The sequence below is a fragment of the Paroedura picta genome, chromosome 12 (genome assembly GCF_049243985.1).
Source record: "Paroedura picta isolate Pp20150507F chromosome 12, Ppicta_v3.0, whole genome shotgun sequence".
Lineage (NCBI taxonomy): Eukaryota > Metazoa > Chordata > Lepidosauria > Squamata > Gekkonidae > Paroedura > Paroedura picta.
The window spans coordinates 50,869,855-50,888,502 of record NC_135380.1 but is presented as its reverse complement, the minus strand read 5'-3'; the positions used below and the strand labels follow the sequence as shown (position 1 = coordinate 50,888,502).

At 48.4% G+C, this 18,648-nt stretch overlaps 1 protein-coding gene across 3 annotated transcripts in view; it reads right to left on the bottom strand.

Annotated features, from left to right (window-relative positions):
* The window catches only part of SLC27A4 (solute carrier family 27 member 4), a 66,977-nt gene that overhangs the window by 32,465 nt on the left and 15,864 nt on the right, over positions 1-18,648 (bottom strand). For all 3 annotated transcript variants that reach the window (XM_077305054.1, XM_077305053.1, XM_077305055.1), the window contains 2 exons: positions 7,258-7,424; positions 1,459-1,853 (listed from right to left, as the gene is read on the bottom strand). In XM_077305054.1, the coding sequence (XP_077161169.1) occupies positions 1,459-1,853; positions 7,258-7,424 (562 nt within the window). The remainder of the gene's footprint in view (positions 1-1,458; positions 1,854-7,257; positions 7,425-18,648) is intronic.

The following is an 18,648-nucleotide window of genomic DNA, read 5'->3' as shown; positions in this document are numbered from 1 at the left end:
GCTCTGGTAAGACCTCACTTGGAGTACTGTGTTCAGTTTTGGGCATCACAACTGAAGAAAGATGTAGAGAAACTGGAACATGTCCAGAGGAGGGCAAGCAAGATGGTGAGAGGTTTGGAGATGTATGAAGAAAGGTTGAGGGAGCTTGGTCTGTTTAGCCTGGAGAGAAGGAGATATGATAACCATCTTCAAATACTTTAAGGGCTGTCATAGAGAAGATGGAGCAAAGTTGTTTTCAGTTGCCCCAAATGGATGGCCCAGAGCCAATTGGTTGAAATTAATTCAAAAGCATTTTCAGCTAAACATCTGGAAGCAGTTCCTGAAAGTTGGAGCGGTTTCTCAGTGGAAAAGGCTTCCTCAGGAGGTGGTAGGTTCTTCTTCTATGGAAGTTTTTAACCAGAGGCTAGTCATCTGACTGAAAATGCTGATTTTATGAACTTAGGTAGATGGTGAGTGGGTGGGCAGGAAGGGATATGCCAGTGTTTGTCTCTTCTAGCCCTTCCTTGTGTACCCAGGGAATTGCCACTGTGGGATGGTAGGTGAATTCCCTCCAGGCCAGTGGGGGGGGGGATCACTTGGGAATGAAATTGGGGTCACTATGGGTAGGCAGGTAGTTCTGAGTTCCTGCATTGTACAGGGGGTTGGACTAGATGACCTTGGAGGCACCCTTCCAACATTAAAATGTTAGATATTGTCACGCTGCCATTTTAGTGTAATTGTAAACTGATCAGTAAACTTGAATAATAATAAAGTTTATTTTACTTCATGTCATTTTGTATTTTGACAAGCTGATCTTCGATCACGATAATAAAGAATTTGGAATTTTGGGGTTTTATGTATTTTCTCTCTATTATAAGCTGCCCTCAGCTGCAAATAGAAGAAAGGTGACAAATAAAGGCACTCTTAACCACTATACCAAAAGACAGCATGGTGTGGTGATTAAGAGTGGTAAATCCTAATCTGGAGACCCAGGGCTGTTTCCCCACTCCTTCACATGCAGCCAGCTGGGTCATCTTGGGCTAGTCCCATTAGAGCTGTTCTTGCAGAACAGTTCTATTAGAGCTCTCTGCATCACCTACCTCACAGGACATTTGTTGTAGGGAGAAGAAAGGAAAGCCGTTGTAAGACACTTTGAGATTCCTTCGGGTAGTGAAAGTGGGGTATAAAAACCAACTCTTCTTCTTCATCTTCTTAAATAAACAGTAAAACAAATAAATAAAATGAGCAAATCAAGAACAATGGTCATTTGTATTCCTGGTGGATTGCAATTTTGTTAATTATCAGCACAAAGGCTATTCAGATTTTTTATTTCTTGTGTGGTAAGTTCTGGGTCCAGCAAGCCACCCCAAACTCCACCCCAGGGGTAGTCAAACTGCGGCCCTCCAGATGTCCATGGACTACAATTCCCATGAGCCCCTGCTCCACTCCTCCCCCTCCCCTTCACTCCCTGTGCCTCACCTTCGGTCAGCTCACTCCCAAATACAGCCGCCTTCGACTGGGAGATGCTGATGCAGTGCAGCAGAGACTCCTTCCGCACGTGTGAGTTGACAAGAGCCGCCTCCACGCCGATCTTGGCCATGCCAAGCCACAGGCCGACAAACCTGTGGCAAGATTCCATGAACAAGGTGACCACGTCCCCAGAGCGGAAGCCCTGCCCGTACAGGAAGTTGGCCACTTGGTTCGAGTATTCGTCCAGTTCCCGAAAGGTCCAGGACTCATCTGTCCCTTGGAAAATGAGAGCCACTTTCTCTGGATGTCTTTGCGCTGTCTGCTGGAACAGCTTGGGGATAGTGTACTTCTGTTTCACGTACCACCAAATTCTCGTTCGCGTCCACATGACCATGAGTCCCGTGCTGGCAAAACAGAGAAGGAAACAGGTGAGGTTAGAGTGAGCAAAACACCCATCAAAGAAAACAGAAGTTGCCTTCCATTCTTCCCCTCCCGCTTTTGCAGGTGACAACTTGAGGGCTTACGCAGAATTGTGGGATAGGGCAAAAATTGGGAAATCCCCCCAAATAAACCTTCCCCTTCTGGATTCTACACATTCTCAGGATCTTGATTCTGCCCTTCTCCAGTTTGCTTCTCCCTGACTACTCTCCACATTCCCCGCCTCTTGGAGCAAACTCAATTCCGGTCCTTATCGGGCGTTTTCTAGAAACCCGGACCTGGTCTGAGGGTGGGCTTGCCTTTGCTTCACTGGCCTGGGGCCACCATTAAGGACAGCCATCACCTGGACCATCATTCATTTAGTGCACAAACCTAGCTCCGTCAAGCCACATGGAGCCTCTAGGCTGGCTCCTGCTGATAAGCAAGAGCCAAAAAGGTTAGGGATAAAACCAATTAAAGACAAATATAACAATGTATTATTAGAAAAATGTTTAAAAACCATAAAAGAATATCTATTTGGCACACATAAAACATCTAAAGAGCCTCTTGTGGCGCAGAGTGGTAAGGCAGCCGCCTGAAAGCTTTGCCCATGAGGTTGGGAGTTCAATCCCAGCAGCCGGCTCAAGGTTGACTCAGCCTTCCATCCTTCCGAGGTCGGTAAAATGAGTACCCAGCTTGCTTGCTGGGGGGTAAACGTTCATGACTGGGGAAGGCACTGGCAAACCACCCCGTATTGAGTCTGCCATGAAAACGCTAGAGGGCGTCACCCCAAGGGCCAGTAATGCGAGAAAGTTTAGACCAAGATTTAACCTGTTTCGATCTTCACCAGAGGTCAATTATACAGATGCACTCAGATGTAACCAACACATTTTTACAATTTTCAACAGGAGTGATGGTTAAACCGGGGGGGGGGGGGGTGTTGATCTGCAAGGTATGCATATTGGCAAAATCCTCAGCCAGCATATATTTCTAATTCTTCCCCTGGATACTGAAGAATCCTTCTGAGTGCTTCCCTGCTAAAAGGTCCAAAAATGAGAAGTCCTGCTGATAAGCATCAAGTTCTCACTGATACACACACACGTGTACACACACACACACACACACACAAACCCCAAGAAGAAGAAGAAGAGTTGGTTCTTATGTGCCACATTTCTCTCCTCGAAGGAGTCTCAAAGTGGCTTCCAATCGCCTTCCCTTTCCTCTCCCCACAACAGACACTCAGTGGGGTGTCTTCAAGCAAAGGTTGGAGACACACTTTTCTTGGATGCTTTAGGATGCTTAGGGCTAATCCTGCGTTGAGCAGGGGGTTGGACTAGATGGCCTGTATGGCCAGTTCCAACTCTATGATTCTATGGTTCGGGCTTTGGCAGGGCAACAGGAGCAGGCCCGCAGCTTCGCGGCTCCTGCTTGGCCCCTCCAAATTTTTATCATGGACTCGCCTTGCCCCTTTCTCCACCCACAATGCCCTTACTGCTTTATTTTTACTGCTCCGCAGGAGCGGTTTACAGATGGCGAGCCCAAGGTCACCCAGCTTCCCACATTCAACTCCCTGTCAAATGTTCCTTTATCTAACAGAAACTGTGAGATTCTACTGGTTTTAGGAACTTTGCCCTTCTTTTATAGGGTTTCTGCTCTCTTCTTTGCACACTGTCAGACAGCACAACTCCTACGTTTAGCTTGATCACGCCCCAAAAGATACCGAGAGCTTCCCACATGCTGAGTCTCCCAAGGTCTGGTTTTTTTCCTCCTCGGGAACTGGTTCTGCCAGATCAGAGGCAGTTCCTTGGAGTTAGATGAGGCAATCTGCCCACAGAGATTTGGTTGCTCTCAGCAATACCTGGGCAGGCCGCACGGCAGGGGACCTAAAGTCCAAAGTGCGGTCAGGAAACGAATAGTGTGCCAAATGAGACTTAGCCCAGAAAAGCAGACAAGATGCAATTCCTAGCAGGGAGACAGACGCTCCTGCCCCTCTGCGAGGCCCTCTCATTCCTTACAAAACAACAAGCCCACATTTTCTGTCGTTCACACAGTCCGTTGCAGCTTTACCCACACCCGTCACAGCCGCAAGTCACATCTTTATATCTACACTTTAAAAAGAATAACACATGCAGTGATCCTGGAGGGAAAAAAGGATCCATTGGCCCAGCAGGGTAGTCAAGTTCTCATGTGCCTTTAAGCACCTAGCCACAGTGAACCATGCGACGGTCACCTCTTCAGCGACTCGCTCTTCGTGAGCCTGCCCTTATCCCTGACCCGGAAATTGCAGTTGGTCCAGAATGCAGCTGCTAGGGCCCTCTCAGGAGCACCTTGGAGGGCCCACATCCGGCAGCTGCTCTGGCTTCTGATTGAGTTCCGGGTCAGGTTGAAGGTGTTCTTACCTTCAAGGCCATCCATGGGCTGGGAATGCTGTACTTGAGGGACAGCTTCTCTGCCTGTGTCCCCCAAAGAGCACTCCACTCTGCAAATTCCAACTGGCTGGTGGCCCCTGGCAACTCTCTGCAGATTTGAGGCCACTGCACAGCGTTATTCTGCAGACGAAACTGGTTCTTTTGTCTCCTGTTTAATCTGAACAACAACCCTGTGCAGTAGGCCTCAAGTCTGTCAATTCAACAACCACCACCTGTGTGGGAGGCCTTAAATGTTTCTTCTTTTTCAACCTTGGCCTGGCAAATAAAAAATCAGTATAAAAAGTCTTACTATGGACAAGACTGCTGTGCACAGAGAGTCTTCCTCTTAGGGTTGCCAGCTTACATGTGATGCTCTCTACCCCACCTCCCTCATGGGGAGTCTGCTATGGTGAGAGAAAGGGAAGACGATTGGAAAATGCCTTGAGACACCTGAGGCCTGATGGGTCACTGCGGCCCATTCCCAGTTCTCTCAGACCTCTCACAGCCTCACACACCTCACAGGTTGACTATTGTGGGGAGACGAATGGAAAAGGTATTTGTAAACCGCTTTGAGACTCCTTTGGGTAGTAAACAACAGGGTACAAAAATCCGTTCTTCTAAGGAGCAACCATGAAAGAAGCATGTGGGCACATAACATTTTATCAACGGTGAAAAAAATGGAAAAGAAGAAACAGGGTGGACACCTGTATACTGTGACTACCCCATGTGTATTAGGGCAGAGGGGCATTTCTTTGTCTGTGGCCTAATTCACACAAGAAGGGAAATAACGCAGAACTGGGAGGAATTGGTTGCCATGTAATCTTCCCCTAAGAAGAGTCTCCAGTCTGATTTTCCCTTCACATAACTGAAGACATGACTCTGGAAAACTCATCTGAAACCACTATGCCACAATTCCCAACGGTCAGTCCTCTCCCACACTCAATGAACATTCCACACCACAGGTTTTTGACACCCATCTCTCCACACCCATGCCCTCATTTGTCACCTTGCCACCACAACCTCCCACACAACACACAGATTCAACCCCATGCCCTTACAGACTGGACAGCTCTTCCCCTTCATCTTCCCACTGCCAAGCTCTAGTGCCCGTTGTATTCTTGGATACAACAGGCTTTACCCCTAGTCATAGAATAATAGAGTTGGAAGGGACCTCATGGATCATCTAGTCCAACCCCCTGCACTATGCAGGACACTCACATCACATCTTCTTCACCCATCCATTCGTTCCTCTCCCCCCATTCCTGCTGCTGTACCCAGGAAGTCTGTTGGATTTGGGGATTTGGGATCCAGTTTCTTCATTGGTACACCCAGAAATCTTTTCATTAAAAGGGGACTAATAAAATGATAGAACTGCTGACTGGTAAGACAACAGACAGTCACCAAAGCAAGGAGTAACCAGAGTGGTCAGCTGGCCAGCATGGGGAGAATTACCAGCAAGAATTTCAGCCATGCCTCGGGCAGCAAAAAGAACCTTAATCTGGAATCAGCAGCAATAGGCGACACCCCATCTGGCACGCACTGAAAGTGACAACATCAAATCACTAGCAGCACAATGATGCTCTGGTATTTGGGCAAATCCCCTATGGTAAAAATAGCTTCTGCCATAGAGTTTTTGCCCAAATACCAAATCACCGCCCTGTCAGCAGCAATGTGCAGCAACATGCAGCAACAATGCATCACTGGCAATATGGCTATAAAGCTGTAGGTCTATCTTGCAGCACTTCCCCCATTGCTGGTAAGTCCCCCCCCCACACACACACACACCTGCAGGCTGCCAAAGGACATAGCAACCCTGTGGCTACTAGACTTATGCACGACCTCACTCCCTGGTATTTTGTGGTTGGCTTTGCCTCCTCTGGCAGTCTCCTGTGGTGGCACCCACCATCCAGCGTCAAAATTCCAAAGGTGCCCATAGACCAAAGTTGGCCAAACTGGCTCTTCAGATGTCTGTGGACTACAATTCCCATGAGCTTCTACCAGCATGTGCTCATGGCAACTGTAGTCCATGGACATCTGGAGAGCCACTCCTGCCCTAGAATAAAAAAGATTGAGGATTCCTGCAGTGAACCGTGGGAGGATCTTGTATTCCTACTCAGAGAAGCACCGCTGTGTTTTTCAAATGAAAAGAGGCATTTGTCTTTTACTGTTCTGAGACACAAAAACTTAAAGCAGTGCTACCTGAAAGTCAGATGTCAGGTATAAATTAAGCCCGGGAAGATAAGAAGCATTCCTGGGTGTAAACTGCACGGAGCTTTTATTCCAATCCCAGGTCGATTCAGCCCCTGCCGTCTACACAGAATGCGATTTCCTTTTGGATTTGGGGCAATTTAAATTTTCCTTCTGCAGCAAGAAGGATTGATATGGAGTGACCCTACCTTTACTGTGCGGTATCTTAGAGTGCTTTAAACCCTCAATATTTTTCAAAGCTGGATTGGGAAAGCAAGCGTGGTAGAGAACCTCTGATAGGCCACACCTGGTCATGTGACAAGCTTGCCTTAAAGGAGAAGCCCCTAATTTCTCTCAAATTCTGTTGGTACTGGATTTTTTCGCCCTTCTCTGCCTTTTTTGATCCTCTCCCCCCACCCCCTCCAAGAAAATAAGGAGGCTCCCTGCTTGGCTCCTCCCCCCCCTTCAAGAAAAGAAAGAAAGAGGCTTGGCTCCCCCCCCCCCCCGTTTCTGAACTACCCTAACCACGTGCAGAAGACTTTCTTGTTTCAATTGGGGGGGGGGAAGACCCGAGTTCAAAGCGATCAGAGGATTGACAATGGAATAAACAAAGTAAGTGCAGATTCTGCCCCATTTTGTTTCAATTGAGGAAGAAAGTGACATTGACACAAGGTACAAGGAGGACCTGAACAATCCCATCCAACATTTGCAGAGTCTTAAGAAGAAGGACCTGCTTTCTGGGAAAGCCATGCTAGAAAGCGGAGCATGAGTTCATCCCTCCCCATACAACACTTACCTCAAGTCTCGAGGGAAAGTTTTGATGACGACACGAAGGAACTGCCATCCACCAGACCCCAAGTAGAAAATCAAGAGAGCTGGAATCACTTGGAGCCAAGGAAGACCCAAGGCTAGCCGGAAAATTATGAAGAACAGGAGGAGAGCAACCATGCGCAACATTTTGACCTGAGGGAGGAGAAGAAAATGCTTTTCAACAGGGCTTTCTTGAAGACCCACCAACTGAGAAAAGCTGTTTTGGATCTACGCGGGACTATGAACCAAGATCCAAGAACAAAAGAAGCAGGTGTCCTTATGTACAGAAGAGAAATGCAACGCCCCAATTCTAGCTTGTTGCGCTCTCACACACAATGACCTTTGGCCTCACAAATGCCTCTCCGCTGCTTCATTTCACTTCAGTCTCTCCAAACAGAGATAACACTAACAGGACCAAAACATAAAGTGCCACAGGATTAAAGACAAACGTTCAGATAGAAGGGAAGTCCAAGGGCAACCCTTGATTACTGATTGTCCCCTGAGCCTCTGGAACATTGGCGACCGTCTCCACCTGCAAGGGCAAAGGCTGGTGGTTTAATAAGGACCAGATCTCCCCCAAACCTCTCCCTGGACCAGCGGTTCTCAACCTTCCTAATGCCGCAACTCATTAATGCAGTTCTTCCTGTTGTGGGGAGCCCCAACCATAAAATCATGCAAGTGTTCTTTCACAGAAATTAAACCGAGACTGACCAATGGTGTGAAGATCCATTGTTCGTGATTGTATGTAAATTGTTTTTTTTCTGGGGTTTCTCAGCTCAGTTCTGCCTCTTGTCCCACTGTGCCGATCTCGCTTTTCTCTGCTGCTCCAGACAGACGAACGCTCTATCTCGATCTACCCCGCAAGGCTGTTGTGTAGATGGCGCCCTCCCAGCCAAGCTGCTCGCCCTGCTGCAACCCCTGTGAAAGGGTTGTTCAACCCCCAAAGGGGTCCCGACCCCTAGGTTGAGAATCACTGCCATAGATGCACATCTGTTTTACTATTTCAGAGATGGAAATGGAGACATTGAGAGTGTTATATCTCATTCTGATACAAAACAGATATTGAGGCACTGGGATACCAAGGTGGCAAATAAAATATCCAAAATAGACTTCTGTGGAGTCTTCAATCTTCTGTTATTTCTTTATTCTTTTATATGCAAAACAGTACCGGCGCGTTTCACCCACCAGCTTTGTCAAGGGACATTAAATTTATTGTTTTCAGACCAACTTCAATTTTGCAAATATATCTTGACACAGACAGGGTTACTGCTTTACAAACCTAGGAAAAGCCCTAAGGGTTTGCGGGAAAACACGAATAGAAAAACATGCAGACTAGGGTCCATTCTGCACACATCCAATAATGCACTTTCAATGTTCCTTCAAAGCAGATGTTGCTGTTCTGCCCAGGAAAATCCAGCTGCAAAGGGACACTGCAAAGGTACATTAGCCCATCACAGAAGGAATGTCTGCTTCTTTCAGAAAAATGTGCCACGGAGAACTTGTGAGTTTTCAGCAACCATTTTAGGGGCTGCTAAGAAATCTGTACTCAACATCACAGAAGATTTCAAGCTTCACTAAGAGTACGTACAGGGGAAGGTAGGAGAAAGGGATGCTAGAAAAGGCAGCAGACAGGCGGGAGGCAGGAGAGGGAAAGCAGGTAAAGATAAAGCTGAAATTGTGGGAGAGAAGCAGAGAGAAGCATTATGCAGAGAGACATAAGCTTCCAAGAAACAAAAAAGAGTAGAAAGGTAGGTAGGTGAGAGAGAAGAAAAGAAATAAGGAAAGACAGGTAGAGAACAAAAACAAGACAGAAGAGTCTTGATGTTTCCCCCACACACAAACACACACTTGTAATAATTCTATTATTGTACCCAAGAACAGCTCACTATGCAAGGCCTGATCCCCTTCTGATATGAAAAAACCATCACATATGCCATCTACTAACCGTTCATCATATACTAGGCGTGTGAAACAGTGGCCTGTGCTCGATGAGGTTTTGATGTTCTCCTGCTACCCCATTACATGTCAAAGCACCCGACATAAGCCGCCAGAGAATGAACTTCTAGAGCTCTTAAGTGGAAAAGATCGAACCCCCGGGAAAGGTGAGCTCTCGCAATCACCCTAGCAAAATTCCAGCAACAAAGAGAAAAATAAGGAGAGCGACCCACCAAGGCCCGGGAGCAGAAGATCTATACTGCCCAGGTTAAATGCGAACTCTGTGTCATTGTTGACATCGTATCTGAAGACGTCCACGAAAGCTCATCCCTTGAATAAAACACGGTTCGTCCTAAAGGCGCCCCTGGACTCAAAATGTGTTCAGCTCCTTCAGACCAACACGGCAACCTTCTTGAGGGTAAATTCAGACGCGCAACATACACGGCTCCTTCTCCTAAACAACCCCCCCCCACCGCCCGAGTATAACTGCATCAAGTGTTGCCCTACTGACATCTTCAGTGAGCCTCCGATGTCATGGAAGATGTATATTCAAGCCGTCCCTTAACATCATGGTTGCCAGACACCAGGTGGAAGCTGGAGATCCCAAATTATTACAACTTATGTTCCCCGGGAGAAAACAGCCACTACTGACCCCAGTGAAGCCCCTCCCCTCACCAGGCTCCACCCCTAAAATGTCCAGGCATTTCCCTACTGAACATGGATGAGATACCGGCTGAGCAAGAGTAGGTCTTTCCTCCTTGCCAGTGCCGGCTGTGCCTCACACTGGAGCACGTTGCTGGCTGGAGCCTCCAGCCGCAGGAGAGAGGGCGTTAGCGTTACCTGTGTTCCACCTCCCATCTTCCCTGCTGCAGCCTCAGGAGCTCAAGCCTAGGCTACCTGCTGCCAATCACCTTTTCATCTCAGCCCCAGGAATTGCACCTGTCTTGATCCCACCCCAGTCTCTTGCGATTGGCTGCAGCCTGTCATGGGATGAGGTCCCATCATCTTTACCTTCTCCGTTACCTTTGGAGGGACCCGAAGAAGCTGCCAAAATTCGGAGCCTGTGTCTCAAAACATTCCTTGTGCGGAAGTTGCTGACGAGTTTCCCTCATAAAAGCCCATTGTGGCCCCTGGCCCTGCTCGGAGGTGGGGCCCGGCCTGAGCCCCCGGGCCGTGTCCTGCCACCAAACTGCCTGTTCCCCCTATTTGCCCTTTCTTGGCCTACCACTACGTTTGCAGCTCCAGGTTGGGAAATCCCTTCTGGGGAAGAGCCAGAAGAAGGCACTGATATCAATGGTACCAACCTTCCAACATGCTGAACTGGTCACTGTTACTGGAAGAAAACTTGCAATACCAGTAGAGCTCCAGCCACCACCTGGAGGTTGGCTACACTGCCTCATGGTTGCCAGCTGCGAGCTGGGAAATCCCTGGAGACTTTGAAGGTGAGGCCAGGAGTGGGTGGGATCTGGGACCGAGAGGGACCTCAGTGGAGTATAATGCTATGGAGTCCCCCCTCCCAAGCAGCCACTTCCTCCAGGAGAACTGGTCTCCATGGACGGGAGAAGAGCAGCTATTCTGGGGATCCCGGGGCCCAGCTGGAGGCTGGTATCCTTACTCTATCTGTCACCCTGCCGGGCTGCAAGTGAAGGCTGAAAGCCCCCCAGAAGGCTGTGTAGCACCATAGCTGCTGCCTGACTGCCTTCTCCATCCTCAGAGTCACAGGCAAGTCCTTCTGGAGAGGAATGGCCCCGCCCTCTCCAACTCAGTTCCCGACTGCACAACAAAACCAGAGTCCAGTCAGGCACCTTTAAGACCAACCAGGATTTATTCCAGGTATGAGCTTTCGAGAGCAAGCACTCTTCCTCAACAAACGAGACAAACACCAAGGGTGGGGGTGGGGGTGAATACTTTTGCAAGCTGTTTTAAGTGCAGCTCGTGGCCACCTGAGCTCTCAGTCAGGGAGGATACTGGCCCTGCAGCCACATTTCCTTCCGGCACACAACGTCCTGTTGTGCACGGCTACAGGCGGGAGTTCTGCTGAGCTGGAACAAGACAGGCGGTCAGCACCTCGGCTAGAGCATCGGTGCCTGATCCCTGTCCTGTCTGAGGAATAACCCAAGACTGCTTATGGTGACAAAGGCTTAGGTGGAGCGCAAAAGTCCCTGCATGTTGTTGTTGTTGTTGTTAGGTGCGAAGTTGTGTCCAACCCCTCGCGACCCCATGGACAATGATCCTCCAGGCCTTCCTGTCCTCTACCATTCCCCGGAGTCCATTTAAGTTCGCACCGACCGCTTCAGTGACTCCATCCAGCCACCTCATTCTCTGTCGTCCCCTTCTTCTTTTGCCCTCGATCGCTCCCAGCATTAGGCTCTTCTCCAGGGAGTCCTTCCTTCTCAGGAGGTGGCCAAAGTATTTCAGTTTCATCTTCAGGATCTGGCCTTCTAAGGAGCAGTCAGGGCTGATCTCCTCTAGGACTGGTTTGTTCGCCTTGCAGTCCAAGGGACGCGCAAGTGTCTTCTCCAGCAGGAACAAGCGTCTTTTAATTTCTTTGCTGCAGTCCCCATCTGCAGTGATCTTTGGAGCCCAGGAAAATAAAATCTCTCACTATCTCCATTTCTTCCCCATCTATTTGCCAGGAATTGAGTGGGCCAGATGCCATGATCTTCATTTTCCTGATGTTGAGTTTCAAGCCAACTTTTGCACTCTCCTCCTTCACCCGCATCAACAGGCTCTTTAGTTTCTCTTCACTTTCTGCCATTAGAGTGGTATCATCTGCATATCTGAGGTTGTTGATATTTCTCCCTGCAATCTTGATCCCAATTTGTGACTCCTCTAATCCCGCCTTTCTCATGATGTGCTCCGCATATAAGTTAAATAGGCAAGGCGACAGTATACCAAGGAGGGCAGTATATAAATATAATAAATAAATGAATAATAAATATACAGCCTTGCCAAACTCCTTTCTCAATTTTGAACCAATCAGTGATTCCATGTTCAGTTCTCACTGTTGCTTCTTGACCTGCATATACATTTCTCAAGAGACAAATAAGATGCTCTGGTATTCCCATCTCTTTAAGAACTTGCCACAATTTGTTGTGCTCCACACAAAGGCTTTAGCATAGTCAATGAAGCAGAAGTAGATGTTCTTCTGGAACTCCCTAGCTTTCTCCATGATCCAGCGTATGTTGCCAATTTGATCTCTAGTTCCTCTGCCTCTTCGAAATCCTGCCTGTACTTCTGGAAGTTCTCGGTCCACATATTGCTGGAGCCTGGCTTGTAGGATTTTGAGCATAACTTTGCTAGCATGAGAAATGAGTGCAATGGTGCGGTAGTTTGAACATTCTTTGGCATTGCCCTTCTTTGGGATTGGAATGTAAACTGACCTTTTCCAATCCTGTGGCCACTGTTGATTTTTCCAAATTTGCTGGCATATTGAGTCTAGCACTTTTACTGCATCGTCTTTTAAGATTTTGAATAGTTCAACTGGAATGCTGTCACCACTACTAGCTTTGCTCAGACTTATAAGCCTATTCAGCGAGGAGTCAGGGCTCAGCACAAATGACTGTGACTCACAGCAGACTTACCCATCAGAAGGCGAAGCAGAGTTGGTTTTCATACGCTGCTTTTCACTACCCAAAGGAGTCCCAAAGCCTTCCCTTCCTCTCCCCACAACAGGTCCTTCTCAGCCCTGTGAGGTAGGTGAGACTGAGAGAGCTCTGACAGAACTGTTCTCTGTGAGAACAGCTCTAACTGGACTTTGATTGGCCCAAGGTCACCCAGCTGGCTGCATGTGGAGGAGGAGCAGGGAATCAAACACGGCTTGCCAGATTAGAGGCAGCCACTCTTAACCATGACACCAAGCTGGCCCCTAGGCACAGTGCCCAGAGCCCACATAAATGTTTTAATTTCTCTTAAAATCAAAAGAAGAAGAAAACAACTTTCGGGGTTAAAAGCAAGGTTTTAATTTCTTCCTCAAGTTAAAAAATATATCATTACCATTATTAAATTGGATTTGTTACCCATCACTATTGGCAAACTGTCTCCACATAAAATTATTATAACCCCATTAAAATATAACAAACACCCTGGCGGCGAAAAAAGATATCTTCCTGCCCCACCACTAATCCCCTCACGGTGCATCATGGGGGCATCATGGATTATGATGGTTCGTACTGGTGATGGTGTGGCCTGACAGACTTGCCTGGAGTCTCTCTCCTGGAGGGACCCATGATCTTCCCTGCCACGGCCTCAGCCATAAACCGTTTTACAGGCCCTGCGGAATGCAGAAAGCTCTTCCAGGAGCTCATTCCACCAGGTTGGGGCCAGGACCAAAGAGGCCCTGGCCCTGGTTGAGGCGGACTTCCCAGGGGCCCGGAATCACCAACAAGTTGGAGCTTGCAGAGGATAAAGCCCTGCAGGGGAGGGGGGGGGGCATAAGATGAAAGTCTCTCAGATATGTGGGTCCCAGACCACAAAGAGCCTTGAAGGTCAAAACCAGAACCTTGAACCTAATCTGGACTACAACTGGCAACCAATGCAGCTGCCCCAGCACAGGCTGGATATCAGCCCTCCAAGATGTTCCTGTGAGGACCCTAGCAGCTGCATTTTGCACCAGCTGCAAATTCTGGGTTGCAGACAAGGGCAGACCTGCATAGAACGAGTTACAGAAGTCAATTCCGCAGGTGACCGTTGCATGGATCACCATGGCCAGGTGCTCTGAGGACAGGTAGGGCGCTAGTAGTCTTGCCTGGCATAGTTGGTAAAATGCCTGATGGACTGCCCTTGTGACCTGTGCCTCCATAGAAAGGGAGGCATCCAGGATCACCCCCAGATTCCTCGCCAGGGGTGCAATGTTTAATTGCGTCCTGGCCACATTGAGTTTCAGATGGCTCTGCTTGAGCCACCCAGCTGAAGGCAAAAACGTCTAGGGCCAACAAAAACCAAAATGCAGCTCTGCTGTGACCATGCCTCAAGCTACTGCACCATTTTCCTGCCAGACTGACAGGAATAGTATATAAGTCACCTTGGAGAGAAAGAGGGGGTCTACATGAAGAAAATAAATATAAATGGTCTGAGTAGGTTGGGAAATTTCGGGAGATCTGAGGAGGGCAGAATACGGGGGGGGGGGGCATCATGCCCTACAGTCCACCTTTCAGAGCCACCATTTTATCCAGGTGAAATGAGTTCTCTCACCTGGAGAGGAGTGGAATTTCTTGCTTCAATGCATGTGGAAGTTATTGTTCACACATGAATGCTCAAGGTGCCACGAAGCACGCATCCACTCATTTCATAAGCTGCAGTCAGCAAGGTGCATTGCACCTTTTAAATAACTATTACATCTTCCTGCATTCATAAAGGAAGAGTACTTGAAGATCGGGACACATAATTGGAAAACAGAACACGTGTTTATCCCTTGGAAGAGGCTGATCAAGTCTTAACCAAAAGAAACTCCCCGTGGGTTTACAGCTGGGCATCCAGCTCCTCAAGTATTAGTATTGCCAGTAAACTACAGTGTTTCCCATTTGCATCTGCAAAATGCTGGAGGTTATTTGCTGTGCTGATCCTGAACTATGCGCCACTGTGCACAATTTCCCCCCCCCCTCGCTACCGCCCTCTTAAAGGAATGCCATCCCTTTTAAAGCGAACACGGGTAGAAGCAAAGTCATGCTGCAAGCTGCAAAAGTGAGTTCCCAGCCCTTTAAAACTAAAAGCAGCAGCAGTAAGGCCAAGGTGAGGAGCCAGCAGCCACGGGGAGAAGCAAAGGGGGTGTTTGCCTAAATAACCGCTTGCAGAATGCTTTACCTATCTCCTTTGCCCTCATGATCAACATGGTTGGAAAACTGTGTGGGAAAGTACAGAGGCTTGTCCTACTCCAGGTATGGCCAGACTATAGCTTTCCAGATGTCCATGGACTACAATTCCCATGAGCCCCTGCCAGCCCATGGGCATCTGGGGAGCTGCAGTTTGGCCACCCCTATTACACTGAGGGTAAAGAAGGCGAGGAGTCCCAACCAAACAGAGAGCCTGCTATGATTGTTGTTTTTGTTATTTATAAGAAAATGCTAATAAAATCTTTAAAAGTTTCAGTTCAAGCTCTATGCAGAGCTGATTTGGATCCAGGCCTTGCAAGGAAAGAAGATTTTTCAACATCTCCACACGGCTTTGGTAAACAGCATTGCCCCTACGTTCAAGTACAGTCATTTAAAGGGTGTGTGGAGCATTTCCCACAAACAAATCAGGGCCCCACATACCTAATAAAACTTGTCAAAAATGTCTGAGAAAATGCAACCCGGGTAGACCCTGAATCTGATCTGCTTTGATTCATGGTTGCCCTTTTCTGGACTTCTTCCAGCACAGTAGTGCCCCTTTTCATGCAATGCTGGTCCAAACTGTACCCATTATACAACATGTTATGTGCCTTGCATGGATAGATATGTCTAAAGGGTCGGATTTGATGTGCCACGGAGATCTCAGATGCTTCTGTCCTGAACTCCAGGCAAATTTCTGCCGTTCAGCCTCTCCTTTGATGGGACCTGAGAAACAGGAAGCCGGGTAGCAAACAGGAAACCCAGGAGGAAAAGCACTCGCTTTGCCAAGAGCGTTTGTAAATCCTCATATGACTCTGCAGTTTCCAGACGATCCTCAAGCCAAGATTATTCAGCTAAAAGCTGATCTTTGTTGCTGAGGGCGAACAAGTCAAGGCCAACTTGCATAATTGAATTGGCTCAGGGAATGCCCTGCTGGGGCAGGGAAACCTTTGGGGCAGCCTTTAAGTATGGCTTGATGCGTCTTCATGCTCCAGTGCAGAGCTTGCTAGAAAGCAGACACTTGGGCATTTCTGCTCCTCAGTAAAAATAGCGTCACGCCAGCTGGATGGCAAAGCGCCACATTTTTCCCCAGCCCCTCCTCGCCTTTTTGCTGTCTTGTCTTCGTCTGCCACCTTTTTGCGCATCTCACGTTCCACATCATAGACTTGGAAGGAGACCTCCAGGGTCATCTAGTCCAACCCCCTACAGATGGCAGGAAATTCACAACTCCCTGGGACCCCAATTCCATTCCCAGATGATGCCCACCCACCCAAAAAAACAAGAGATTCCCTGGACAGTCTGGCCTGGAGGAAATTTGCCTCCTGACCCCAAAATGGCGATAGGCATTTCCCGGCATGCAAGAAAGGGCCGCAAGAGCCAAGCAGGGGCACAATCCATGTGTCCAGGTAGGCTTGGAAGGTCCACAGAACTGGCACCAAAGTGTACTGGTATCACCTGGCCAGTGTGAAGGCGTGGGCATCAGCCCCCTAGGTGGCATCAGCCCCCTAGGACCCGGCAGTGTCACAGCACGGTGCACTTTGTTTCCCCAATTCTTGATCCTGTCTTCAATCTTACAATTGTATGTAACCAAGCACATCTTGTTTGGTTACTATCTGCTTGCAGAGTGTCCAGGGCCTCACCTCTGGTTGAAAGCTCTGGGTTGGGAAACACCTGGAGACTTTGGGGGTGGAGCTGGGAGGGGCAGGGATCAGGGGTGGGGAGGGAACTCAGGGGAGGATAATTCTATGGAGGGCACCCTCCAAGGCAGTGCTTTTCTCAGTTGAAACTGATCTTTGCCACCTGGAGATGAGCGAATATTCCCGGGGATCCCCAGGTCCCACCTGGAGGCTGGCATCCCTAGCTTTACCCCCCTCCCTCATCTACCAGGCCACTGAAGCCGGTCTTGGCCTAGCTGGGCAACCGTCCTTCATCTTCAGCTACCTCACAGAGGTTGCCCATACTGTTACAATTCAACTCATCTAACCAACAGCCCGCCCTAAACCTGGAAAACGAGTTTGGCGGGCCCTCACATTCTCTTGGAACTAGATAATTTAAAATACTCCTCTCCCTGATACAATATAAAGTAGGTGGGGAGAAAAGGGCTCTCCTGGGGCCAATTAGTCTCCAAAATTTACCGCTCAGCCCTGAAGCGGTCAACAAATCTCACACTGTAAATAAACTAATATATGTACATGTTCATAGGCAAATAAATCCACAAATTCAGACCCAAAAATCTGTGCCACATTTATTTATTGCCCATGAAAGGCAGCTCTTTCCTTGACCACAAGGTCCAGCATTGCTGCAGTCCATATTTTGATGGGTGCTGCTGCTTTCCATGAATGATTGTTTAATTTTTTGGGAGACTTCTAAAACCCTTCTGACAGGTTCCAGGAAAAAGGAGGGTATCCCAATAATTCAATTTGTGGGATAAGTTCCCCTACTCTCTCTCTCTATCTCATTCTTTGCCATCCAGTCATAGCTGATTTATGGGGGAAAAAGGCAGGGGATGTTCAGAAGTGGTCTTGCCTTGGCCCTACAGCGGTGCTGTTCCTTGGAGCTCTCCCTTCCAAATAGTAGCCAGGGCTGACCCTGCTTAGGTGCCAGGATCTGATGAGAGCTGGAAGAGGCCATCAAGGGCCATCCAGGCTAGCCACCCACCTTCTTGGGGACTTAAAAGACACACTCCTGACAGGCGCCCACCCAACTGCCTCCTAAAAACTTCCAATGGAGACTGTATCACCCTCCAAAGCAGCATATGCCATTTACAAACAGCCCTCACTGTCAGAAAATGCTTTCTAATCATATTTAAGGGGAACCTCCTTTCCTGTCATCTGAACCCTTTGCTCCTGGTCCTTGTCTCTAAAGCTGCAGAAAACAAGTTGGCCCCCTCTTCAACGTGTCTCCCTTTTAAGTAGTTAAGCACAGCTATCCTGTCCCCCCTCCCCTGGCCCTCCTCTTCTCCAAGGTGCACATACCCAACTCTCTTGCCCTCTCCTCGCAAGGCCTGGATTCCAACCTCACTCTTCTGCAAACATGTTCCAGCTTGGCCAGACCCTTCTGGAACTGTGGCACCCAGAGCTGGACACAATATTCCAAGTGAGACCTCACCAATGTGGACGTATAACTCCCCCTTGCTCTAGATTCAGTCAGGAAGAGGTCTGCTTCTGGATGCCACTGGCGGTTATTTTTCCCAGGAACCCCAAGATCAGGAACAGGTCAGAGTCACTAGGGAATCAACTATACAGCTGCACAGTATAAATGCACCTGCCATAACACACCCAGGTGTGCTTTTGCAACAGCAGAAAGGTCATGGCATCACACATGTAGAGGTGGCATGGAAGACATAGTTTGATTAGGCCCAGCTGGCCTTGGTTGGTTGTTTGATCAATACTTTCGGTCTCAGATCAGTTGGCAATCTGCAGAGCCTTGACTTGGGAAACCAGTGCAGCTGCCCTAAAGAGACTTCGCCTGACAATTCTTGCAAAACACAAGTAGGGTTTATCTAAGATGGCACTTCATGCAAAAACTGATTCAGCTTCTCCAGCACATTTGTGTGGGTATAAAATTGACATAATTGCCCAAGAACAAAGCAGATCATTGGTCTATCAAGATCAGTACCAACTAGTCTGGCTAGC